The sequence below is a fragment of the Homarus americanus genome, unplaced genomic scaffold, assembly GCF_018991925.1.
Source record: "Homarus americanus isolate GMGI-L3 unplaced genomic scaffold, GMGI_Hamer_2.0 scaffold38393, whole genome shotgun sequence".
Lineage (NCBI taxonomy): Eukaryota > Metazoa > Arthropoda > Malacostraca > Decapoda > Nephropidae > Homarus > Homarus americanus.
Genome location: NW_024719307.1, coordinates 1,116,091 through 1,143,828, shown reverse-complemented (window position 1 = coordinate 1,143,828; position 27,738 = coordinate 1,116,091). Strand labels below are relative to the sequence as shown.

The 27,738-nt window shown below is 45.1% G+C and overlaps 1 protein-coding gene across 2 annotated transcripts; it reads right to left on the bottom strand.

Annotated features, from left to right (window-relative positions):
• Window positions 1–459: 459 nt before the first annotated feature.
• LOC121859994 (sialin-like) lies at window positions 460–22,919 on the bottom strand. Of its 2 annotated transcripts, none has more exons than XM_042356997.1 (11): window positions 22,767–22,919; window positions 11,413–11,565; window positions 10,766–10,983; window positions 9,620–9,853; window positions 8,135–8,222; window positions 7,586–7,812; window positions 7,043–7,192; window positions 5,977–6,109; window positions 5,470–5,711; window positions 4,680–4,806; window positions 460–4,117 (listed from the first exon to the last, which is right to left on the bottom strand). In XM_042356997.1, the coding sequence occupies exons 2-11, from the start codon at window positions 11,558–11,560 to the stop codon at window positions 4,017–4,019; spliced, it is 1,668 nt and encodes a 555-aa protein (XP_042212931.1). In that variant the 5' UTR covers window positions 11,561–11,565; window positions 22,767–22,919; the 3' UTR covers window positions 460–4,016. The 2 variants fall into 2 exon arrangements, with proteins under 2 accessions (XP_042212931.1, XP_042212932.1); XM_042356998.1 differs by having other exon boundaries at window positions 22,794–22,870.
• Window positions 22,920–27,738: the final 4,819 nt, after the last annotated feature.

Here is a 27,738-nt window from a genome sequence, read left to right as displayed (position 1 = left end):
TTACACAATGCTCGACACAATCACTGTCTAATCCTGTGCCATTACGACCGATATAGTTTTATTATTATTTATTAAACTCTTTAACTATATAATATGATAAAATCTATATCACTTAGCAAAAAATGAAGTAATTTGCCAAAACATCTCTTACCTGCTTAAAGACCTTAGTTGTTGAAGGGGAGTGTTAACATTACAATATCGACGCCCATGTTGTTTACCAATCAGTGAAACAACCAGTCTACCAGTCAGACAACTAAGCTAGTCACCCAGTCATTCAATCACTCAGTCAACCAATCTATCAGCCAGTCTCACACAGCATACAATCTCCTACAGCTCACAAGAAAATGGTCACACCTTGACTGACTGACAGAACCTTTTCACCAGGACGCGTTGCTACAGTTAATACAGCCCTTATCCAGTCTTTTAACACGTATGAAGGATGACAATAAAAACTAAACAATTGATTTAGTATATATTCTATATCTACAATTATATTTCTTGGTCAATTTTATATACATTAGTGAAATGGTCATATTGTCAGAGTCACATGAGTGGGTTGCATACGAAGCCACAGTAATTCGCAATGTTTTATCAAATCTTTTAAAAAATAATCATATATATTCACAAAGGGTTCCCTCCCCCCCCTAAATAAAAAATATACATATCTTACAACCATAAACTATCCAAACTTAATAAAGCCATCAGACACTAGTTAATCTTCACTTAGTTGTGGCCAAGAGGGTGACTCACGTATAGTTTTAAACACACCTTTCCGTCGACGCCAAGACCACCTCGTTACAGCGCTCGACGGGGAGGTGTGGCGGTAAAACGAACTAATTCCAATAATATAATTTAGTTTTACAGCCACATCTCCCTGTCGAGCGCTGTCAACACTAAGGCTCCCACCAAGGGAAAGGAGTGTTTTAAAATTACAAGGATGAGTTTCGTTGACAAGGGCACCTCACTCACTATACCACTACTTTGATGGGTTTTGGTCACAAACACTACTCGAGAGACCGCTGCCCCTTCACCACACTAATCAACGTAACCAAACTATCACACTTCACACACACACATACATTATCATCAACTCTGTAGTAACACGCTTTTGTTTTTAATCAGACCATGAGTGAGTTCTGCTTAAGCATAAAAAATTACATTATTCACAAATACTTTAATGGGTATTTTACTCAGAACTGTTGTGTATAAAAATTTCTCGTTATTACTTAACCTAACACCTGGCGACCAAGACTGTCATTGTCTGTCACCTGCCTCAGATCTTTACCTTCAACAAGTAGTAAAAAACAAAGAACATTTATCCATTATAATTATATTGATCACACCATTTTCACCTTTGGCACTTTGTTCATGTTACCAGCACAAACATGTTCTACCACGGTGTCAATATATTCCTACACTAAGAAAGTAATACAGTATTTTTACCACCTGATGAACGACAGGAAAAAGAAGTATATTTTAACTTGATCTCTGACTCGTCCGCCTGAATTCAAGGCAAAAAGAACTTATATTACCTTCACTTAAAACAAAAGTAATTACTATACATTCTATACTGAAACACAAGAGCTTTATTTCTAAGTATGTTCAGTTTTTGGGCTGTCCTAAATTCCTCACATATGACAGACGTGTTAAGACAGACTCACCTGACGCAGAGGCAAACATCACCATCCACTATACAAGGTCATGAAATATTACACTAACCTCAAAAAAGCGAGATTATTTACCTGTGAACCCCCCCCCCTCCCCAGATGTGGCGTGTAGGAGTCTGTCCACGACACACACGCACACACACTTCATCTTCCACTAAAACATGAAACGATGTCCAAAGGTGAAGTCTCGAACGTGAAGAATATTTTACACTATAAACTAAACACTTCGAGCCCTTCTGCCTAACTAATATATTGTGTGCGTGTCTAGCAGTACCTTCCTCCCTCCCCAAGTGTTGGTCCCCAAGTGAAGATCTGTAAGTGTCTTGGTCACTGGTGTAGAGGATGTGTGACAATGCCCTCCAACCATCGTAAACTAGTGGCGTTTGTCGCTACGTGCCTCCTCCACTAAACACAGCTCCAATGTGTAAAAGGCTCCTATTACCGGAACTAAGGAAGACATGTTACCGGAAGCTGTAATAACATTGCTCGATGCTCAACTGTTACTGGTTCTAATATAACATGAGAGAAGCTATTTTTTTGTTCTAAGGGCAAAATGTTTACATCAGGTGAGATGAGTAAACAAACATTAGAATCAGACGAATGTTAACTATCAAGGTGTACTCAGGTGTGAAAATGTTTTATGATACAGGTATAAACATCTTTAAATAGGAAACAAACTGAACTTACTGAAATAAAGTGTCATGTTAAAAAAAACAAAAAACATTCCCTCAAAGAAAAAGTTGGTCTTGAAGGAATATTTCAACATCAGGAAAACAAGTACAGACACAGTGAATGACCTCACACATAAACACATCAGGTCAAAATATACAGTAATCACGTAGTACAAACTCTTAGGAAGAGGATATTGGGTATTATAAACCAGAGAAACAATCGCCAAATACAGTTCTCAATGAGGGTAAAGTCATAAGCCAACAATGTCAGCTCTTATCACCTCAATATCCATTCATAATAAAAATTTCCATGATCTTTTACCAAACTATTACATGAAAAAAACTTCTGTGTCTAATTCACTATGAAGGACAACACAGCATAAAATTTGCTTTACCTTCCTTAACACTCTGGCATAAATAACTGGTAGTGTATATGTTTAGCTATTTTATATATCATAGTATATCAAAAGCTATATTAATTTATAGGTTCCTTAGGTATAAACAGGTTATACAGTACAACCTCTAAAGTCTGTTAGTTAGTGTGTTTGTAGAGTGCGTGGTAGCGTGTCTTAGATAGTATGGTAGTGTGTGTTGTAGTGTGTGTGGTAGAGGTGTTTTAGTGTGGTATAAAGTATGTTAGAGAGTGTGGTGTAGAGTATGTTATAGAGTGGTGTAGTGTAGAATGTGTCGTAGAACATTGATCACAAACCACTAGACCCCCACCACCACACACCACCTAGCATCTCTGTACAGGTAACACAGTGAACAGAAGGGTTGTGACAGAAGACGTAACGCCATAACCCACGTAACTATTGATATTTTGTCCATACTAAGCTACACTATATGGTGGGCTTATAAATGATGAAGAACAAGGAAGAACAATGTGTTGAAGAACAAAGAATAACAATGTGTGAAGAACAAGGAAGAACAGTGTATGAATATCCACGGAAATCATAACATTGACTGGAGGATAATTTTTCAGTGGAAGTAATGGTGTCCAGCGAACTACAGGAGGGTCGTGCCTGGTTACCCTGGTGAAGGCGTCGCCTGGGTGACACTCCTGGTGGTGATTGTGTCGTCTGGGTGACACATCTCGTGACACACACACACACACACTGCTACACTAGACTGTGGCAGTGTAGTAATTCCTAACATATAAATTTTCATTTTATCACTACAGTAAGCTGGTCAGCCATCTACTGATACTGTAAGCACCACTATCCTTAACCTGAATACTGTAATAAGCTCACTATAGATCCCTAGTACAGGTGTAGAGGAGCAAGAATACATAATGGTGTCCCTGTAGCTGTACACCTGTCAGGACACAATCTTTGGAAGCATAATAAGTGATCCTACTTTCTACATTACGTCACGGCAACACGTTCACTCAGCAACACTACCACTACACGCTGGAGGCTTCCTATCATCTGAGCTTGTGCCTGACACATTCTTGATATACCTTAACGTTATAGATATGGTAAAGAACATGTATCCTTGTGCCGGGATGAAGCTCAACACACTACTGTACGTATCACTATGTATGGATGATGAGTGACGAAAACAAATGACTCACGATAAGATGAATATGAGTTCTACATATCTAGAAGTCCCTTGACACACACACACACACACACACACACACACACACACACACACACACACACACACACACACTGACCTAACACTCTTCACGGTCACTCTCCAGCACCAGGGTGTCTTTGGTGTCATCTGGGACCAGCGCCACTCGTGTCTCCAGGCTTGTGTTGTACTCCACGCCTTCTGTAAGATGATCAATGATGAAATTAGTTACATGAAATAAATCTGTTTAGGAGTTAATGACGTTAAGAGCAGAGGGAAGCTTCGGTTAAGTAATAGTTAGACTCATAAACAACTTAATGATATATTATGTGAGTCTTATGAGTCCTATATAACGTGATGTAGACGAGTGGGAGATAATTATAATTCAGGTATGAAATATTAATTATAAACAAGACACCTTTATGTAAGAGGAGGTACCTAACTTATGCATAGCTGACAGTGGCACATCATGAAGCATTGTCAGCGTGTGTCAGCTGTTATAATGTACTAGAGTAGTGAGTAAGGATGTGTCAGCTATCCTCATGTGCTGGAGTGGAGAGTGAGGATGTGTCAGCTGTCCTCATGTGGTGGAGTGGAGTGAGTGAGGGGTGTGTCAGCTGTCCTCATGTGGTGGAGTAGTGAGTAAGGATGTGTCAGCTATTCGCATGTGCTGGAGTGGAGAGTGAGGATGTGTCAGCCCTCTTCATGTGTTGGAGTAATGAGTAAGAGTGCCAAGACCTTACATACACACCAAGTTACTTACCTTTATTCGTCTTGGGTTCATTCCAGTGTTGGACGTTGTTGGATATGAAGATAATGTAGAGAGTATTGGTGACGAGGTACATGGCCACCGTGATGAGGAACACCATCCTCCAGGCGCTCAGGGTTTGCTGCAGGGACCAAGACAGTGTGAGAGATGAGGATAAACAAACAAGTGAGCATCGTACAGAGAGATACTGAGATGGATAAAGATGTTGAAGAAGAGGGTAGAAGAAAAGAAGGAGCAAGAAGATGGAAGAAGAAGAAAGGAAGAAGGAGCAAGAAGAATAATAAAAACCAAGAAGAAGAAGAAGGTTGAACAAGACATGAACCCCAAAAACAGATCTTGGAGGGAAATACTGAAGATATAGTTGGAGTCATTGTGTAAACAGTAGATGGCATTAACATAATAATTATAAAAGACTCAACAAGAACTTAAAACACGACTAAGAAGGTTCAGTCCTTGTATTGATGTTCCTTGACAGTATGAAGGAGAGCCTGAGAGAGGTTGAGAACTATTGAATAAGTTATTAATGTTGTGTGGCTATATTTAACACTATAAAAGAAAGGGCAGTATAAAAAGGAGGGCGTAGTTAGGTATATATTGTACAGTAAGAGGCGGGGGCGTGGTTAGATATATGCTGTAAAAGGGGCAGCAGAAGGAGGAATATACTACTAACACATAACCCAAAGGAAGGCTATTTATCCTCCTGCTCCTCCTCTTACTATTCCTCCTCTTCCTCCTGCTCCTCCTCTTCCTCCTGCTCCTCTTCCTCCTCCTCAACAGTACTTACATTTCCTTCAGTGATGCGTCCAGTAATCATGGGAGCAAAGATGCCAGCGAAAGACCCCAGAGTATTGGTGAAGCCCAGGAGCGTCCCAGCAAAATTGGGTGCCAGATCTTGGTGAGAGCAGAGGAAACCACAATTACCACTACCACCGACCCCCACAGCCACACACAGCACCACCATGGCCAGCGTTGTGTTGCAGTTGACGAAACACATCACCACGAGCCCCAACATCGGTCCATACATCGCTGCAAGACAAGTGTTATGTTAACCCTCTAAGGTGACACGAGGAAAGTGTTCTATATTTTCTTCATCAGGATTTATTATTAGGATATTATTGACGCGCTCCTCTTTTGTTTTCTCTCTCTCTATCTCTTCCACTTTGTCTATTTTACATTCTCTCTCTTTTGCTCAATCTTTCTCTTACATTCTTACTCTTTCTCTCTCTTGATCCCTTTCTCTCTGCCATCCATCCTCTCTCTCTCTCTCTATTTCCCTCTGCACAACACCTACCCAGCGCCATGGAGAGACGACGGATGCTGAGAATGGAAAGTTTGTGAGCAGCTGTGAGTCGGTCCATGATAGAGCCCCACAAGTAACCCCACAGCCACATAGCCAGGAAGGGGAGCGATGACATGAGGCCGTTCTAGAGGAGAGAGACAACATGGAGTATCAGTCAATGTGTTAATTTACGAAGAATTTATCATAGATTATAGTAAATGTTATAATATATTCCAGAAGACCATAAGGAGAATATAGAAGTAATATTTGTAAAGTGTTGTAAAGGATGGCAATAAAGCGAGCAACATTGATTCGGAGTAACGGTAGTCACTCAAATCTGAAAGAAAACTCTGACTTTTATTATTTCTGAGTCACTCTAGCCTTATCTTACCTTATCTCTGGTGTTTCGTAATAATCTATTAATAAACTCAATACAGTACTGTAAGCTACAAAACATAACTTAAACTCAGCTTCAGTTCCTGCAATAGAGACATCAACTGACCATCTTAAATCCTGTGTTTATATTAGTTGACCTAACACAACACTGTCTCCCGCTAGTCACCACTCCCTGACCAGCTGCCCTGCCTCCCTCACCCTACATCTGGTTAATGGCCCTACCTCACCTCTCAACCTACCTCACCTCTCAACCTCCCTCACCTCTCAACCTCCCTCACCTCTCAACCTCCCTCACCTCTCAACCTATCTCACCTCTCAACCTACCTCACCTCTCAACCTACCTCACCTCTCAACCTACCTCACCCCTCAACCTACCTCACCTCTCAACCTCCCTCACCTCTCAACCTCCCTCACCTCTCAACCTACCTCACATCTCAACCTACCTCACATCTCAACCTACCTCACATCTCAACATACCTCACATCTCAACCTCCCTCACCTCTCAACCTCCTCACCTCTCAACCTACCTCCTCACCTCTCAACCTCCTCACCTCTCAACCTACCTCACCTCTCAACCTACCTCACCTCTCAACCTACCTCACCTCTCAACCTACCTCACCTCTCAACCTCCCTCACCTCTCAACCTCCCTCACCTCTCAACCTACCTCACCTCTCAACCTACCTCACTCATATCAAAGTGCTGGATGTTCTTGAGGTAGGTGGGCAGTTCTGTCAGTAGAGTGTAGAAGCCGAAGTCAAAGCCGAGTGCGCCAGCCATCAGCCCCCAGAAAGGCAGCGAAAAGAAGATATCCTTCCATGGCAGAGCAACGACCTGTGATGGCAGCTGCTGTTAGTTTCTCCAGACTCCAATTAAATTTCTTCTACAAACTGAATTTTATCATGAAACACAAGGTATATTTTGTAAAGAATATTATTTATGATTAGCCAAAGAATGTTTAATAATAATTTCTCAAAAGTGTTGATAACTATAGAATATTGAATCTAAAACAAGACTTACAGGTGTACAGTGGAGGTGAGATTTATTAACACTACACCCAGGTAAAATATTCCTTTATAAATCAAAATATAGTGATAACCTACTTTTACAGATAGTCACACGGGAGTAAAAAAAATATACAGTTTTATATACTAATTGCCTAGGTTAATCAAGTCAGAACAGATACCCAAGATTATAGAATGGAAGTTAGTGTGTGTGTGTGTATACCTCAGCCCTCTTGATATCCTGTTGGAAGGACTGGATATGAGCCAGTTCCTTGGCGGAGATCCTAGGGTGTCTCTCAGGGCGGTCATGTATCAGCAGGAACCAGGCCACGCCCCACACCAGGCCTAACCCACCGAACAGGTAGAAGGGTGCCGGCCATCCATCCAGGAAGCCCGAGGAACACAGCCACCCTCCCACAGGTAAACACACCACAGTACCTAGCGGGAAACCTGTAGGAGGAACACCGTCAGGAGTAAGATAGCATGAGTCACGACCTTTACTAAACTTAAACTTCAGGATAAAATAATCAAATACAGTTATATCAGAAGGACAGGTGTTTACTGAGGTATGAAAGGTAAACACATAAATTAATAATTCCCAGGTGAATCTACATCACCTGTTGTGTATGTTGACTACCCTCCCTCACCACTACCACGACTACCTTCCTCCCTTCACCACCATCTTCCACCTCCCTCTCTCCAACAACACCTTTCTCCCTCACTACCACCCTCCCTCACCACCACACCTGCACCACCACACACCTGTACTCACCTGAATAAACAATAGTGTTGTATCTGCTCCTCTCAGCTGGTGGTATCCAGGTAGCCAGCATAGAGTTGATTGCCGGGAAAACCACACCCTGTAACAAACACCCGTCTTTAGTACACAAACACACCCTGTAACAAACACCCAAACACACACACTTAAATAATCACCAACACAACAACACGCTTTCGATATCTCATTTATTGTAACTAAATTCATTAAAAAATAAATATAAAAAAATACATAAAATTTCAACCACATTTTGAAAAGGTTGTGTGGTGAAATTTGGCGCCCAGACCCCGGAGAGTTTATGGACCAGGGAGGGAGCGTCCGTCACCAGCCAACATGAGAGCACTTGTTTGTTGACTTTCACGAAGGCTGAGACTTTAAGAGAGATGCGTAACTTTCCTTGAAGCTGACCAATTGAGGGGGTAACGTATAGATTAACACATCTCTCTCTCTATAAGTTTATTTCACCTCATGATTAACTAACCCCCAAAAGCTATACCTGAAGGTGCTTAGGTTAGGTTAAGTTGCGTTTAGGTTAAGTTGCGTTTAGGTTAGTTTTAGGATGGTTAGGTTAGCGTTAGTGTGGTGTGGTTAGGTTAAGTTTCGTTTAGGTTAAGTTGCTTGAAGTTAGTTTTAGGATGGCTAGGTTAGCGTTAGTGTGGTGTGGTTAGGTTAAGTTGGGGTTGGTTAGTGTAAAGATGTTTAGGTTAGGTTAGGTTAAGTAAACTGTGGGGGGCTAATCTTCAGGTGACCACAGGTATTCGTAGAGAGAGATAGAACAATGCACAAGATATTCAGAGCGGTGTAACTTATTATAAAGGAACAGATAAACACAGACAACCGCTATAGTACTACACTAATACACGAATAAGCGCGTTAGTACCACAGTATGAGGCAATGGGGGAGTGGGGCAGTGAGGCAGCAGTGGGGTGGGAGCAGTGTAGTGTAGTAGGGTGGTGGGAGCAGTGTAGGGTAGTGGGGAGGCAGTGGGAGGTGAGGGGCAGTGAAGGACAGTGATGGACAGTGTGGGGGGTGGTGAGGGGCAGTGTAGAGGTAGTTGGAGGCAGTGTGAGGGGTAGTGAGGGCAGTGGGACAGTGATGGACAGAGGGCAGTGGGGGTAGTGAGGGGCAGTGGGTAGGGGCAGGACAGTGGGGTGGCAGCAGTGTAGGGGTAGTGGCAGTGGGCAGTGAGGCAGTGAGGACAGTGTAGGGGTAGTGAGGGGCAGTGGGGGGGCAGTGTAGGGGGGCAGACAAGTCAGTGATGTGAGGTAAGGGCAGTAGTACTTCCGCCCACACACACTTTATCCCCCGCCGACACGTCATTCTTGTCACTTGTTTCTGCTGGAGTTTAACTACTGGTATAAATTATAATCATAGCTGTTTAACCACCAATAATAATAATAATAATAATAATAATAATAATAATAATAATGATGATAGGTTTTAAGGTACTTCCCTCACCTGGGCAGTAACAAGACTCACCTGAACAACACCTCCTAGGACTCTGACGGCTATGAGGAGAGGGGTAGAAGACCTGGCGGAGATGGGGGTGAGGATGGTGAGAATGGCGGACAGGACAATACCCAGCCCGAACACCATCTTCCCGCCCAGGTACTCAGCCGCCCGCCCCCCAGGGATGTTGGTCACGATGTACCCCCAGAAGAACGACCCCAAGATCACCCCCTGCATGGTCTCGTCCCAGTCGAACTCTCCCTCCTGCAGGATTAATCACAGCTTGAGGGAATATAATGATCAGACGTGTTGGCATATTGACGATGAACATAATTGGGTTCCTTGATTAGCTTTGCCAGTGATCTAGAAATAGTTTTAAAAAATCGTTGATAATCCTCGTGAGCATTAGATTGTAACTCCTCGTTACCTCTCGTACGTCTATGGGAAAGGGTCGCGGAAAGGGGACGTGATTGCTGCCCGTATCATCATTGGGTATGACTTTGCTTGGGAGATTGGTATCCCCGCATCCCCTGAGCAACGCTCTTGTGCATTATGCAGAAGACCCGACAGCCGCACCCTTATCCACTACCTCCTAAGATGTCCCCACACACAACGCTTCCGTGACGCCTGCCCCACTCCACGACCCCCTGACGGAGACACGATGATCCTCCCCATAATGGCCAGATATTTTGTAAATAACATTGATTATGTGTTAAAGGAATATCCTTCCTTCCTTCCTTAGGCTTTAGTAAGCCCCTTTATAATATTTATACTGTATATACTTGTCACACTTGCCAGATGCTTCTGGTGTCATTGTGCAGTGGTACCTAGTGACAGCACTAAGATTCCGCTTCCTCTATCAAGGAATAAACAATTTAAATTGAAAAAAAATGAACTCCTCGTTCACAGTTATCAAACAGACCGTCTAAGATAAAGTACTCGGTGTTCCTCAGATAAAAAAGATTAAAAACACTTGACTCAAGTCCACCAGCACACAAAATTTTTTGATATATTCGTCTCTATGCTGATGATATGTCCTTTGGTGTGGTGCTGGTGTGGTGTTGGTGTGTTGTTGGTGTGGTGGTGGTGTGGTGGTGAGGTGGTGGTGTGGTGGTGAGGTGCTGGTGTGGTGGTGGTGGGTATGGTGGTGATGGTGGAGAGATGGAGACAACATACCAAGAGATTGTCCTTATTGGTGGCGTTGGTGTCTGGATTAGGACAGACATTGGCCAGTTCCTCAGTGGTGGTGGTGGTGGTGTTAGAGTGGTGGTGGTGAGACCTGCTGCCCACCATGGCGACGATAGCAATGGAGAGGACGACCCTCATAGCGTACATGAGAGCTATCCCCACCAGACCCAGGATAGCAAACGTGTACCGCACCTGCCAACATCCTCCTGCGGCCACGAGAGAAACATAACATTCATAATATTATCTACCGTCTGTCCATTTGTCTCTACTGCAACTTAATCCAACCTCGTATCTATTATAACAACCTGACCTAACCAAACTTTATCATGCATTCATTGTCAAGTGTACCGGGGATAATGTCATACAGGCGTCGGTGTTTACAGTATATTATTCAGTAAAAAAAAAAAAGAAAAAAAAAAAGAAAAGACGAAAAAAAAGAAAAATAAATAATCTCGTAATTTATCGTAAGTCTGACGTTCAGTTTTTGTATGATCAGTTGCCAACCAGACCTGCTGCCAGTCATGTGTGTGTGTGTGTGTGTGTGTGCGTGTGTGTGAAATAGGATACCTCACAAGAGTATAAACAAGTTTTCTATATATCTTCGTATCATATGCAGACCAGTTTGACGTGCGTACCTTCCTGTAGAGGGTGTGGCTGGTGGGCTTCTGGGTCCAGCAAGAGGGACTTAGGGTGAGGTTCCTGAGGCTCCACGTGTTCGCTGGGCTTGTGTTCACCGATTACCTCCCCTGTCGTGCTGACCAGCGAGAGATCCACACGGGTCATACTGCCTGCAACATAGGAATGATCTGAGCGCCTTGGCAAACATTTTCACGTTAAGATATTGTGTGTGTGTGTGTGTGTGTGTGTGTGTGTGTGTGTGTGTGTGTGACTGTGTGTGTGTGACTGTGTGTGTGTGTGTATGTGTGTGTGTGTGTGACTGTGTGTGTGTGTGTGTGACTGTGTGACTGTGTGTGTGTGTGTGTGTGTGATTGTGTGTGTGTGTGTGTGTGTGTGTGTGACTGTGTGTGTGTGTGTGACTGTGTGTGTGTGTGACTGTGTGTGTGTGTGTGTGTGTGTGTGTGACTGTGTGTGTGACTGTGTGTGTGTGTGTGTGACTGTGTGTGTGTGTGACTGTGTGTGTGTGACTGTGACTGTGTGTGTGTGTGTGTGTGTGTGTGATTGTGTGTGTGTGTGTGTGTGTGACTGTGTGTGTGTGTGTGTGTGTGTGACTGTGTGTGTGTGTGACTGTGTGTGTGTGTGACTGTGTGTGTGTGTGACTGTGTGTGTGTGTGTGTGTGTGTGACTGTGTGTGTGTGACTGTGACTGTGTGTGTGTGTGTGACTGTGTGTGTGACTGTGTGTGTGTGTGTGTGTGACTGTGTGTGTGTGTGTGTGGAAGAAGTTATTATCATAGTAATAACAAATTAGTTTAGACGACAATTAAGAAGACTTCATTGTACAGTAAGAGCCAGACTGGTCTTGACCTTGACTCACTAGCACAGAAACTTTTGTCCACGGACTACGACTATCACCAACCACTATCACCAACCACTACTACTGCTACTACTACCACTATCACCAACCACAACTATCACCATCCACTACTACTACTACCACCATCACTACCACCACTACCACCATCAGCAGTAGTGGTGGCAGTGGCCTCCGTCGACACACTTAAAGCTGCTTCACCACTCCTCCTCTTCACTGGTTAAAGAGTATCATCATCATCCTTCCTTCCTTCCTTCCATTATCATCCTTCCTCTCCTTTCCTGCCTTCATTCTTCCCCTTTCATCGTCCCCTCCTTTCCCTTCCTTCGTTCCCTCTTTTCCCTTCCCCCCCTCTTTATTCCTTCCCTCCTCCTTTCTTCCTTCCCTTCTTACTCTTCCCCCTTCCTTCCTTCCTTCCTTCCTTCCTTCCTTCCTTCCTTCCTTCCTTCCTTCCTTCCTTCACGTAGGTCTCTTTTATCTCACATAGGTATTGATTTTCGATAAATATTTTACTGCACTTACCTGAGTTTACTTAATGTGTGTGTGTATGTGTGTGTGTGTGTGTGTGTGTGTGTGTGTGTGTGTGTGTGTGCTGGAGAGAGAGAGAGAGAGAGAGAGAGAGAAACTTTCCCGGGTCCGGCTGACAGTGTAACTGGTTTGTACTGGTTATATCCGACTCACGGTGTGCGTGTGTGTGTGTGTGTGTGTGTGGGAGGGGGCCCCCGGGGGACACGCAACCGCTCACTCTCTCTCTCTCTCTCGCTCGCTCTATGTCTGTCTGTCTCTCTCTCTATTTCCTTAACTTTACACTCTCTTTATCTGTCACCTCACTCTACGCGTGTCTCCCCCGCCCCCGTACAGTACAGAGCTGTCAGGGCCCCGTACAGTAGGCAGGTTTAGCGTCTCTTGACCTTCACTACAGCGACTACAGTCTTCAGTTGCCTCTTTTTTTTTTTTATTGGGCACTCTCCTACATCCTTGTGTAAGGTGAAGCGCAGAAGCGTTTACAGCGCCCAACAGGGAAGCATGCTAAGTTCATGCTTGCCTTTATGTCTCATGAGTTAAGGGCGTAGAAGCCTGAAGAGTCAAGGGCGTAGAAGCCTGAAGAGTCAATGGTTTATGTCATCAAGTTATTGGAAGCTCCAACAACTCCCTGAATACGAATTCGCAACTTTCGACTTACAACAGGTACCTACTTTACTGCTAGGTGAACAGGGACTAATGGGGGCTAGGAAGTATATGTCCAAACAACTTCCACTGGCCCGGGAATCGAACCCGTGACATCTCGCTTGCGAGGCAAGAACGGTACCACTCTACCACCGGTCCCCGTTGCCTCTTGGGTCATGTGTAAGATGTGTGAAGGTGTCCTATGTGACCCTAGTTCTCTTCTGTCCAAACCCTGTCCTAGCTCTGTAGTAACACTGTCCCAACCGTCTTAACACTGTCTTAACTCTGTCCTAACCGTCCTAACACTGTCCTAACCGTCTCAACACTGTCTTAACTCTGTCTTAACCGTCTTAACACTGTCTTAACTCTGTCCTAACCGTCCTAACCGTCTTAACACTGGGTAAGGCTGTCATTGGTCCTCTATGGAGAACCAGAACAGACTCATGTTAATAATTTACTCAACCACCCAGTCAGTCAGTCAGTCAGCAGTGCCCCGTGGTGTCACTGCCCCGTGGTGTCACTGCCCCGTGTGTGTCACTGTCCCGTGGTGTCACTGTGGTGTCACTGCCCCGTGGTGTCACTGTCCCGTGGCACTGTCCGTGGTGTCACTGCCCCCCGTGGTGTCACTGCCCCGTGGTGTCACTGTCCCGTGATGTCACTGTCCCGTGGTGTCACTGTCCCGTGGTGTCACTGCCCCGTGTCACTGCCCCGTGGTGTCACTGTCCCGTGGTGTCACTGTCCTGTGGTGTCACTGCCCCGTGGTGTCACTGCCCGTGGTGTCACTGCCCGTGGTGTCACTGTCCCGTGGTGTCACTGTCCCGTGGTGTCACTGTCCTGTGGTGTCACTGCCCCGTGGTGTCACTGTCCCGTGGTGTCACTGTCCCCGCCCCGTGGTGTCACTGCCCGTGGTGTCACTGCCCCGTGGTGTCACTGCCCCGTGGTGTCACTGCCCCGTGGTGTCACTGCCCCGTGGTGTCACTGCCCCGTGGTGTCACTGTCCCGTCCCGTGTCACTGCCCGTGGTGTCACTGCCCCGTGGTGTCACTCCGCACTGCCTGTGGTGTCACTGTCCCGTGGTGCAGTATGTTTACCTATCCATCAAGTTTCTCCCCTCGACACAGACGGACATAAGCACTGATAATGTACCCGAAGTCTATTGATTACTGGACGGACCCTGTCACCCTTAACCTGACGTGGCCTTAAGCCCATGGAGCCCTCAAACCCATGGAGCCCTTAAACCCATGGAGCCCTCAAACCCATGGAGCCCTCAAACCCATGGAGCCCTCAAACCCATGGAGCCCTTAAACCAATGGTACCCTTAAACCCACGGAGACCCCCTTAAGCCCACGCAGCCCTCAATACAATCACCACTATTGCAACCATCCTTTTCACCAGTCACCACCAGTCCATCACCAGTAGCAATACACCACTATCACCATATTGTGTCACCATCTGCTCTACCTGCCCCTACACTGCTTGTCATGAGTGTAGGTCCCTGCTGCCTGCTACTGAAGGAGGGTCGTTACCTACTGAACACCTACAGTGACGTGAGGTTCTGTTCTGCGAGCTACTGACGAAGGGTCGCACCTATTACAACGACGTGCGGTGTTTGGTAATAACTGAGCCACTGTAAATATGTCACAAACACTTGAAGATGCTGTGTGTGTGTGTGTGTGTGTGTGTGTGTGTGTGTGTGTCACGATTTGATCAAGTAAAGGCTTAGAGCAACATTCCCTCGGTAAATTTTGCCCAGATACCAGGAGTTAAGATGAGATCTCAGGCACTATCACCCAAACAGTATCAGCCGCGTACACCCCTCTGACATCACACTCGCTCTACCAAAATTGGCGCCAAAATGGTCCCGGACGAGCGGTAGATGCTGGCACGTATCCGACTGTTCCTCGTTCCCTCAGCCAGCTTTTCTCTTCACGTTTAATCACATTTCCTCACTTATTTGGTCCGCCACACTCACATCAATAAGCTCAGGTATCGATCAATATTGTTTTTCAAAAATTATCCATCGCGGTGTGAGGTTAACTGACAGTATGTAAATATACTGTATACTGTAACCTTATTACTAGTTATTGGCTAGTGTGTGAAGGGACTTAGTGCACACGCTTATATACCTCAGTTGTTGAAGCACAGGATGTAAAGCAAGACCTACACAACAGGGCGACGACCCAGTATGTAGGAAATGTTGTTTACCAGACTAGAGAGCGGGAAGGTCACCACCACCTACGCCACTACTCTGTTTATATCACCGCTCCCTTAGTGGCCTTCACCACTATTTGTAAAGTGGTGAAATATTTGACTCATGATCTAATTATGTGAAGAAAAAATGAAAAAAATACAACAGTGAGTCTGTACCAATTAACATAATCGAGTGTATGATGCAATATCTATCTAGGAGTCAACGCCTTGGCCTTTCTAACCTTCCCTAACAAGGTCCTTCACCATGCCTGTTCAAGCTTGGTCTTTATGCTACTTCGGGTCATCATGATACAAGGTCAATTACTAACGTTTAATAATGAGTTTAAGTACCATTGACCTTAATTCTAAAAACGTAAACAATTTGTAGCCCAGAATAAACAGCTTTTTACGAACGACTAAAACAGTGATGACAGTCTATAAAAATAACATATCTATTGTGGTGTGTGTGTGTTGACTCACTATACTAAGTCGAGGGTCAGGGCATCTTAGCGTAGGTGTAGTGTTGCTTCAGTGTAGAGCCAACGAGGCGGACCATTGTAGTGTAGAGTGTGTGTGTATGTATGTGTGTGTGTGTAGCAGCGGCCGTAAATCACAGTTAATCATCACTTATAGTTTAAACATCTACTATTCTATACTTCCATCCCTCTATAGTTTGGGTCGGGAGGCTGGAGTCACATAAGACCTTCCAGCACTGTGATGAGTCTTCCGGCAGCCTGAGAGACGAAGGTGATGAGAGATGCAACAGTCACATGGCAGAAGAGTTGAGGGAAAGTTTGCTTGCATGAAATGTCGTGGAAAGAGCAACATAATGCAACCTACCAAGACCACAGTTGTCTACCTCAAGCTCTTAGTCTCACCCGGAAGAGAGAGAGAGAGAGAGAGAGAGAGAGAGAGAGAGAGAGAGAGAGAGAGAGAGAGAGAGAGAGAGAGTGTGTGTGTGTGTGTGTGTGTGTTGAGGAGGACGACCTACTGTAGGGTGAACTCTTCTAGACTGGTTCTCGTTGTAACCTAAGCTACAAACGTCAACATGAGTGAGCAGATACGAAGATTTTGAAGTAGAAACCAAAACGTGTTATAACCGATGTAAACACTAAGGAGGTATTACAATAGGTTAGATATGTTGCCATGATGAGAATATAATATTGTATTATATTCTTAAATTGTTATCGAGGCTCATGTGTCTCTTCAGCTGACAAAGTGTAAGGAATATGCTGACAGCGCTGACACCTGTTTCTCGGCCCCTCCTGACACTCATCTAATAATTTCCTATAGGGAGGCGAGAGTGACAGCAAGCGTAGTGAAGAACAAGGACAGTCGAGAGTATTTTTAACATCATATAAGAAGCCTCGCCCTGACCACCCCCCCGTGTCCCCCCCCCTCCCTCACCTCTCACACTCACTATGCGACAACACTGTACAATATAGTGACAAGTTTTAATGACTGTGAAGGAAATTGTAGCTACTAACTGGCGGTGACCTCGTCTAAACTATATGACTTGGTTTGATAACTGTTGAAGGTGGTGCTGGGGGTGTGGTTGGCCTTCTTGATAATTCCTTAAGCATTGTTGCCGTCCACATGACCAGGAAGGGCGGGGGGAGCTACCTGGCGTCCTTCACTCCTCACACTGCTAATATGCGACAGGTAGACGGTATGTGGAGGTATAATGGTAAACAGTTAGGTAGAAGTGACCATGGACACGACAACAATACCATCACGTGATTATTTCTACTTAAAGATTCTTGGCGAAGTGAAGGTATTTATTAAGTCAGAGAAATGTTGATATTATTTTTAGGTTTACGTATTAGAAGCTTTATCACACGAGCCTTGGAGAATTCTACCCCCTGGCCACTGACCCCTGTCCTGGCCACTGACCCCTGTGTCCTGGCCACCCTTACCGGCCAAAGGATTAAGGTAACGACTTGTTCTGACACTTCACATTGTCCCCAGTAGCAACAATCACGGGTGCCAGGGACGGGAGGCTCTACACTACAGTTATAGATAGACTGTGCTGATTATCGCCAGTTACCGTCGACTATAGCCCGGTGTTTGACCTCCCCGATGTCTTAGAAGCACTGCAGGTGGTGTGTCTCTCTCTCTCTCTCTCTCTCTCTCTCCTGTCTTCCATTAATCTGTACACAACAACGTAGGCGATTATAGTAAAAAAATAATGATAAATTGAGATATATCAGAGAGGATCGCAAGACAGTCTACCCCCCCCCCCCTCCGAGTGACGACAGACTCAAAACTTAAAACAAACTGTGAAAATGTATAACGAACATACATATACTTATAATGTATTGTATATGTTTAGAAAATAATAATAATAATAATAATAATAATAATAATAATAATAATAATAATAATAATAATAATAATAATAATAATAAAAAAAAAATAATAATAATAATAATAATAAACTTCCATTGTCCTGCCATGGAAGTTCTCACGTACACTTGTTAACACGGACAGGATACACGTACGTACGGACGGAACTGAAATAAGATCCGTTCACCCGTTCTGTCCGTGGTGTTATGAGAGCAAACTTTATGGCACTAATATAAAGCAGATACAGTAATTCTTTGTGGTTTACTTACTGTACCAAACATCTATCGCAAAGCCTCTCGCTGCCTCACTGTACCTACCATAATGCCTCTCGCTGCCTCACTGTACCTACCATACTACCTCTCGCTGCCTCACTGTACCTACCATACTACCTCTCGCTGCCTCACTGTACCTACCATACTACCTCTCGCTGCCTCACTGTACCTACCACACTACCTCTCGCTGTCTCACTGTACCTACCATAATGCCTCTCGCTGCCTCACTGTACCTACCATAACTCTCGCTGCCTCCTGTACGCTGCCTCACTTGCTGCCTCACCTACCTACCATACTGCCTCTCGCTGCCTCACTGTAAACACACACACACACACACGTTTACTCAACACTAGACAGAATTGTGTGTGTGTGTCTGTATGTGTGCGTGTGTGTATGTGTGTGTGTGTGTCTGTATGTGTGTGTGTCTGTATATGTGTGTATGTGTGTGTGTGTGTGTGTGTGTGTGTGTGTGTGTGTGTGTGTGTGTGTGTGTATATATGTGTGTGTGTGTGTGTGTGTGTGTGTGTGTGTGTATGTGTGTGTGTATGTGTGTGTGTGTATATGTGTGTGTGTGTGTGTGTATGTGTGTGTGTGTGTGTGTGTGTGTGTGTGTGTATGTGTGTGTGTGTGTGTGTATGTGCATGTGTGTGTGTGTGTGTATATGTGTGTGTGTGTGTGTGTATATATATGTGTGTGTGTGTGTGTGTGTATATGTGTGTGTGTGTGTTAGTCTTTCTGTAATGAATGTGAAGGACTTGGCAAGGTCACACATATTTGTTTGTTTAACTTCAGTCAATATCTCATTATCCGCATTCTAAGTGGCATCTCAGGTAGACGTGTATGTCAGGTACTAAGTTAATATTCATTAGGCCTGGGAGGTATAGTTGTGTGTGTGTGTGTGTGTGTGTGTGCCTGATCCTGTGTTTATGTAGTGTTATCATTGTTGTTGTTTTCATTATTTTTGTTATCATTATTATCATTGTTATTATAATTATCATTGCTTTTAATAATATTGGTATTTTATATCGTAATGTTTGAATAAGGTCGTCACTAGTCGTTACAGTGAAGGTCGTACGTGAGACGACTGTGTCAACTGGGGTAATGAGGGCATGTATAGGCGCCTTTACTTATACCTGGTACAGTGTCTGGCACGTTTTGTGAGATGTGGCAACTCTGTGGAATGTTTATCTAGCATCCATACTCTGGCTACTATTACGAGGTTCCTTAGGGCCATTATGGGAGTTTTAATACGATGTAAACAAACACAGAGTTGCCACGTCTCACAAAACTCACCAACCGCTGTACCAGGTCTAAGTGCAGGCGACTGTACTGTATATAACTAACTCTCTCTCTCCCACGTCTTGAGACATCAGCTGAGAGCCAGTATGGAGTCGACTCTGTACCGAAACTCTACCTAGAATACATAATGTTTTACGCCTTTGAGTTTTACTGAATTAATGAACCGCGTCAGCTGCAGTTACAAGCAAGTTTTGTTCCACTCTTCCCCTCTTTCTTTACACCATCTTGAACACTATTATTTCTTGTTGATGCCTCAGGACACGTATGTTGTACCGCCAATACACACACACACACACACACACACACACACACACACACACACACACACACACACTTTCATGTTCCGACGTTAAATTATTTCCATCATCAAGGACTTAGAGGAAACACTTAGTTACGGTTGAGTGTTAGTCCAATTTGTACAATCTTCTACTTGCCCTCGTGTTTGTGTCGTAGTTTAAGTGACCCATTCAGAGGTTGTCACATAACAGTTGGTGGGTTCAATCTTCTGTGTCAAGTGTGTGTGAGTGTGGTCTAGGGGTACCACTGACCACCTGCTCACCCCCACACACACACACACACACACTATACACTGCAGCAGCTGACGACCTCTGTTTCTTTTCGTTTAGTCCAAGCACCAACTGGACGCCTCCCCTGACTCCACACACAACCTCCCCTGACTCACACAGCCTCCCCTGACTCACACACCTCCCCTGACTCACACAACCTCCCCTGACTCACACAACCTCCCCTGACTCACAACCTCCCCTGACTCACACAACCTCCCCCCTGAGCTCACACAACCTCCCCTGACTCACATAACCTCCCCTGACTCACACAACCTCCCCTGACTCACACAACCTCCCCAGCTCAAGCAGCCTCCCCCTGACTCACACAACCTCCCCTGACTCACAGCCTCCCTGACTCACACAGCCTCCCCCCAGCTCACACAGCCTCCCCTGGCTCACACAGCCTCCCCCAGCTCACAACCTCCCCCTGACTCACACAGCCTCCCCCAGCTCACACAACCTCCCCCTGAGCTCACTTTAGCCTCCCCTGACTCCACGCAACCTCCCCCTGACTCCCCAGCCTCCCCCTGACTCACACAACCTCCCCTGAGCTCAAACAACCTCCCCTGACTCACACAACCTCCCCCAGCTCCACACAACCTCCCCTGACTCCAAGCCTCCCCTGACTCCCACACAACCTCCCCCACTGCACAGCCTCCCCTGACTCACACAACGTCCCTGACTCACTAACGTCCCCTGACTCACACAACCTCCCCCTGGCTCACACAACCTCCCCCTGACTCACATAACCTCCCCCTGTCCTCACTTCCCCTTAAACAAGCACCAACTACCCCTCACCTAGCAAGGGGGGGGGGAGCTTGTTGTATTGTTAAGCACCTATTTCCTCCCTTACCTAATCACATCCAGGGTGGTTACACCACAATGCTCCCTGTGTGTGTGTCTGTCAGTCTGTTTGTGTCTGTTTGTTTATCTGTGTGTGCGTGTGTGTGTGTGTGTGTGTGTGTTGCTTGACGTAACTTAACGCAACCTAACTTACCCCAACTTAACTTAACCTAACCTAACCTAACCTACCCCCCCTCCCTTGGCCTGAAGAGAAGAGAATTAGGTCATGAAGAACAATGGTATGGTGGCATTCTGTCCAGTGGGAAATGGTATGATGGTATTTTGTCCAGTGGGAAATGATATGATGATATTCTGTCCAGTGGGAAATAGTATGATGGTATTTTGTCCAGTGGGAAATGGTATGGTGGTATTTTGTCCAGTGGGAAATGGTATGATGATATTCTGTCCAGTAGGAAATAGCATGATGGTATTTTGTCCAGTATATGGCTGACCGAGGATCCTGTCTGGTCAAAACTACACCTAACACGAGGCTAAACCATCAACACAATCAGCCTGGACAAAACCGTGTCGTAATATCATATCCAAGACCGCGATGAGGCAGGGAGGATGCGTTCATAACTCAGAGGCAGGCGGCGTGATGGACTTAGGAACATCAAGAATTAATGTGCCTGTATCTAACCTAACTCAATTCTACATAAGTGATTCAGTCAGTTGTGTGAGAGACCTTCCACGTTGGCACAGTTGAGGTAAATCATTATATAGTGCAGTAATTAGCGAGAAAATGTAGCGAGTAAACACCACTTAGCGAGTCTTGCTATATAGACTCAAGACGCAAAAATAGTCAACCTTGGCAACACTTTATATACTTAATGTTCAATTATTCTAACGTTGGCAACAATTTATTTAGTCAATGTAAATAAAAAAAAAATAATAAAAAATTAATTATTCTAATGATGAACTCTGTGTGTGTGTGTGTGTGTGTGTGTGTGTGTGTGTGTGTGTGTTAAGTGAAGCGAAGGGTCTTGCTTACTCGTGACAAAGATGTATAATGAATGAGGCTAAACTTGTCCGCTTCAGTAAAACAAAACAGTAATGAGGAAATGATGCAACACCCAATGAGGAGGATATTAGGACAGGATGCTGAACTGGCAGGTTGATGAGAGAGAGAGAGAGAGAGAGAGAGAGAGAGAGAGAGAGAGAGAGAGAGGTACAGGTAAGGTAAGTGGTCACCTCACTCCTACATTAAATCTGTACATTACATTTACTGAACCTGTGGTGGACGATCATGATAGCTAGGATGACAAGAAGCCAATGTGTGTGTGTGTGGCGGGGGATCTCACACACCCTCACATACTCTAACGCAATTTTTCCCCTGACACACACACACACACACACACACACACACACACACACACACACTCCCAGCTCGTAGTACATCACCACACGTGTTTGATCTTACTCCCACTAATTCCTCCCTGGGGTTTATTTACATCAATCATCTTCACTGTTACAAACATTCTTATACAGCAAGACTAAACCATCACACCTAAACATTATATTAGTGCGGTTTATCTTTATACTAGAAGAAAAACTTAGCATACATCCGTGGGTCGTATCCCCCTCGCGCCACCAGTGTACTGTATAAACGTTGGGATGCTGTAGAAATTATACCACTGTCCCATAGAGTAACACACACACACACAACCCAATATACAGTAATTAAATAAATCATGAATAATTCGTACACACCAAACTCACTTTCAGCGGATAAGTTATATTTCTATATGTTATGCACTTGATAAACCTCTTCCACCTATACACACTCACCCTCAGTTACTACCACTAAAAGTATCTACCTTGAGCTGGTGGTGAGGGCAACGCACTTGAGCAAAATGATTAAAGAGACTGCAGGTGCAGGAGGCTGTAGGGCCGCGCCAGGACGTCGCGGTGTACACGTCTCCTCGCAACCAACGCCAAATGTAAACAGAGCGAAGCCGCGTGGCTCAGTCGCCTCCACACATTGCATTCACCAGCTGCCAAGCGCACCCCCCTCCCCCACACGCCCTCACTAGTATGTATAGCGTATCTAGAAAGAACACTGTACCATGTTGTCATTATATAATTGTGTTACAAGCAACTATACAAAACACAAACAACTGATAATAAACAAATAAAACAAATGCTAAACAAGACTACCACTAGAGTCATTATCTTAGAACAGATAATAAGAAATTATCTGTTTACTATAAAAATGCCTCCTTCGTGACGTACTTTCAAGGTCGTCTCTTTTACGTCAGTTCAACATCATCAACTCTATGGGAGATTAGAGATTTGGAAGACATTAGCAAAATCGATATTGTCCCCCCCGAGTGGTGGAGGCGGCGGCGGATGTGGTGGTGCGCAGGCGGACCATGAGAACCAGCGATGATGCAACGCGAGAGCCGCTGACAGTCAGATCAGCTGCCACACCCGGCCCTCAGCTGTCGTCTGTTACCTGTTGTTGTCGTCTGTTACCTGTTGCCGTCTGTTACCTGATGTCATCTGTTACCTGTTGCCGTGTGTTACCTGTTATCATGTGTTACCTGTTGTCTTATGTAACCTGTTATCGTGTTACCTGTTGCCTTATGTTGCCTGTTGACGTGTGTTACCTGTTATCATGTGTTACCTGTTGTCTTATGTAACCTGTTATCGTGTTACCTGTTGCCTTATGTTGCCTGTTGACGTGTGTTACCTGTTATCATGTGTTACCTGTTGTCTTATGTTACCTGTTATCGTGTTACCTGTTGCCTTATGTTGCCTGTTGACGTGTGTTACCTGTTATCATGTGTTACCTGTTGTCTTATGTAACCTGTTATCGTGTTACCTGTTGCCTTATGTTACCTGTTGACGTGTGTTACCTGTTATCATGTGTTACCTGTTGTCTTATGTTACCTGTTGTCTTATGTAACCTGTTATCGTGTTACCTGTTGCCTTATGTTGCCTGTTGACGTGTGTTACCTGTTATCATGTGTTACCTGTTGTCTTATGTAACCTGTTATCGTGTTACCTGTTGCCTTATGTTACCTGTTGACGTGTGTTACCTGTTATCATGTGTTACCTGTTGTCTTATGTAACCTGTTATCGTGTTACCTGTTGCCTTATGTTACCTGTTGTCTTATGTTACTTGTTTTCATGTGTTACCTGTTGCCTTGTGTTACCTGTTGTCTTATGTTACCTGTTATCGTGTTACCTGTTGCCTTATGTTACCTGTTGTCGTCCGTTACCTATTGACTTCTGTTAGTTTAAGCTGTCCTGTATCTGTTTAAAGTGTCGTGTGTTTGCTTATGGTGTCCTGTGGTGTGTAGTGTAGTGTAGTGTCGTATGTAGTGTAGTGTGTAGTGTAGTGTAGTGTCGTATGTAGTGTAGTGTGTAGTGTAGTGTAGTGTCGTATGTAGTGTAGTGTGTAGTGTAGTGTGTAGTGTAGTGTAGTGTGTAGTGTAGTGTAGTGTCGTATGTAGTGTAGTGTGTAGTGTAGTGTGTAGTGTAGTGTAGTGTGTAGTATGTAGTGTAGTGTGTAGTATGTAGTGTAGTGTAGTATAGTGTAGTGTAGTGTAGTGTGGTGTTACGTTAGAAGGATACCTACTGATATATCCTCTTCCTTTTTTCATAACTTATCTTTCTCATCACATCTTACTTCATATTTAAAGTTTATTCACAAGATACTTTCCCTCGAGCGGTGACTGATCCATTGTGAGTGTGTGTGTGTGTGTGTGTGTGTGTGTGTGTGTGTGTGTGTGTGTGTGTCTCAGTTAAGTCATCATGGGAAATAGAGTCTTGTGTCTCGCCCAGCAGTGGAGTAAGTCAGAATACTTGGAACCAGAAAGTTGTTGCATCAGAATTCTTGTCGGTCGATACGAGACTTTCCTGAAACTGACACCAACCAAGAGGGTGAGGGTAAGATGACCAGCAGGACACACACACACACACACACACACACACACACACACACACACACACACTTGCCTACACACGCACACACACACACACACACACACACACAGCTTTAATCCCCTCCCTCCCCTCCCTTACCCCTTCCCTTCCCTCCTCCTCTCCTTACCCCTTCCTTCCTTCTCTTCTCCTTCCCTCCATCCTCTTCCTTCCTTCCCTTCTCTTCCCTTCATCGCTGTAAATGTTGTAATAACTCTATATAACAATCCATCACTCACCACACACATACTAAACCGTAAATTATGAAGAAAATACATTATCATCATCATCATCATCATCATCATCATCATCATCATCATCATTATTAAGTTGCTTCACGGAGTCACCATCTACAGCCACAGTACAACACATCTGGTCAACTGTCGGACACTGAACCAAAACAAGACCATCGAGGTGGATGAATACACACAACACTCTGTTAACTACATACACCTGGTGTTTGTTTACTCTTCGCTGTTGACAATAAACAAATAAGTGTTAGTTCCCCCTGTAAACAGCTTAATGTATTTACACTCAAAGGAACAATAAATAGATTCATACGTGTCTGAGATCAAGTGGACGATAACAAGGCCACACCCTCCCCCCAACCCCTGCCCTCATCTACACCCACAACTACCACTGTTACTCCTACACCCAATGGCGCTGAAACACCTCCGGGCAGGCTAACACACTTCCCTGGCAAGTTGACACCAGTAGCATGTGTCCCCTAACACTGACAGGTACACACACACACACACACACACACACACACACACACACACACACACACACAACACACACACACACACCATATTAAGACACAGGTACCACATAATACTTCCACCAGGCGTCTTGTCTTTACCTGCCTCCCACACCGCCCCCTAACCTAACCTAAGGGGTGAAAAAATTATACAGGAGGTACACGGGATCGTGAGGAAGGAGAACCAGTTATAGTGAGTGTATAGATGCACCACCATGCGTCTGCTGTACCGACCAAGCATCACCACTCAACACCCAAGCTAGAACTCTCATACGTGTCAAAATCCCATCCAGTAAAACAACATTGTGAAGAGTATACCATTAACTATATTCTGTGACCTGAAGGTGAACTTATTAAGGTATAGAGCCAGGTGGTGTTAGGCCAGGTGGTGTGGGGCCGGGTGGTGAGCCAGGTGGTATAGGCCAGTGGTGTGGGCCAGGTGGTGTTTGGTGTGGGGCCCAGGTGGTGTTGGGCCAGGTGGTGTTAGGCCAGGTGGTGTTGGGCCAGGTGGTGTGGTGGGCCAGGTGGTGTGTAGGGCCAGATGGTGGGACAGATGGTGTAGGGGAGCCAGATGGTGTAGGTGGGCCAGGTGGTGTAGGTGCCAGGTGGTGTAGGGCCAGGTGGTGTAGATGGTGTGAGGCCAGATGGTGTGTAGGTGGTGAAATAGGTGTGTAGGGCCAGGTGGTGTAGAGGTGTGTGGGCCAGGTGGTGTTAGGGCCAGGTGGTGTAAAGGTAGGTGGTGGCCAGGTGGTGTTAGGCCAGGTGGTGTAAACCAGGTGGTGTTGGGCCAGGTGGTGTAGGGGCCAACAGGTGGACAGCCAGGTGGTGTTGGGCCCAGGTGGTGTGGCCAGGTGGTGTTGGGCCAGGTGGTGTAGGGCCAGGGCCAGGTAGGGCCAGGTGGTGACCAGGTGGTGTAGGGGGCCCAGGTGGTGTAGGGCCAGGTGGTGTAGGGCCAGGTGGTGTAGGGCCAGGTGGTGTTGGGCCAGGAGGTCTCCCATATACCCCCAACCCCTCTCCTGTCCTTGTATAGTATATAAATCCAGGTAAATACGTGTCATGATCAAGCTTAATCACCGAGACTTCCTGGTAAACATAACACCTGTGTACCGCGCACCTGTCCCCTCGTTCCTGCCCCCCTCCCCTATACTGACCTTCCCCTCCCCACCATCTTCTGTACTGTGTTATGGACTGATCATACCTTGTGTCAGGTGTCCTTCATCCTCCCTTACGTGAATACCTCAGTGTCCCGCCCCACTAAAGGTCACAGCTTAAGGTTAGAGAAGCAACAAGTCCAGAAGATCGTCAGACCAGATATCCCTCCTCCTAGTCACAGGCCTGGCACTTGACATTATTAGGGACCTCCCACGCTTTGCCATAAGCAGATGAAATGTACCGGGAACTTTCCCCCCACACACTCATCATTGTCACTTTTTGTAACTTGCTGACAAAACCTATGACCCTTCAGGCTTCTACGCCCTTAATGCACGAGTCATAAAAGCAAGCATGAACGTAGCATGCTTCCCAGTTGGGCACTGTAAACGCTTCTGCGCTTCACCTTGCACAGGATGTAAGGGGGTGCCCAATAAACTCGCCCCCTCCGGGGCAATCTGTAGAAAAAATCTGTAATCGTCAGGGTGAATTTTTTTTTTTGGGGGGGGTGTGAGGATTGTGAACTCTTAGAACAATCGGCTACCGCTTCTCAACCAGTAGGTCATCACCTGTTAACTAGATTTTACACATTTTGCTTATCATATCCAACACCAATAATGAATCTTGTTTTTATTTACGTTTACTTACTAAAGTTCACAGCTTAAGATTTCTTAAATATAACTATAAGACCAATACATACATAACGAGGATGATTTCAGTTGTGTTGAGACGAGACAACTGGGTGAGTGGGAGCCAGAACACACCACCACGAGTTGTTTAGCTACACAACACACACATCCGGTGGCGTGTTCCCAGCCTCCAACAATGATGATTTTTCGTTAACTGGACGAATGTAATTCATGATGATGACATAAAGGAACTGTAGTGGACATCCCTAGTGAGCAAAACAATACCTTATAGGGGATTAGATGTACCCTGCCTTACCCTACCCT

Excerpts from the sequence above, each read along its gene's own strand:
- LOC121859994 (XM_042356997.1), bottom strand. The coding sequence starts at position 11,560 with ATGACCCGTGTGGATCTCTCGCTGGTCAGCACGACAGGGGAGGTAATC. Across the intron at positions 7,813-8,134 it reads CAACACTATTGTTTATTCAG|GTTTCCCGCTAGGTACTGTG; the intron begins GTGAGTACAGGT and ends TTCCTCCTACAG. Across the intron at positions 5,712-5,976 it reads TCGTCTCTCCATGGCGCTGG|CGATGTATGGACCGATGTTG; the intron begins GTAGGTGTTGTG and ends CTTGTCTTGCAG.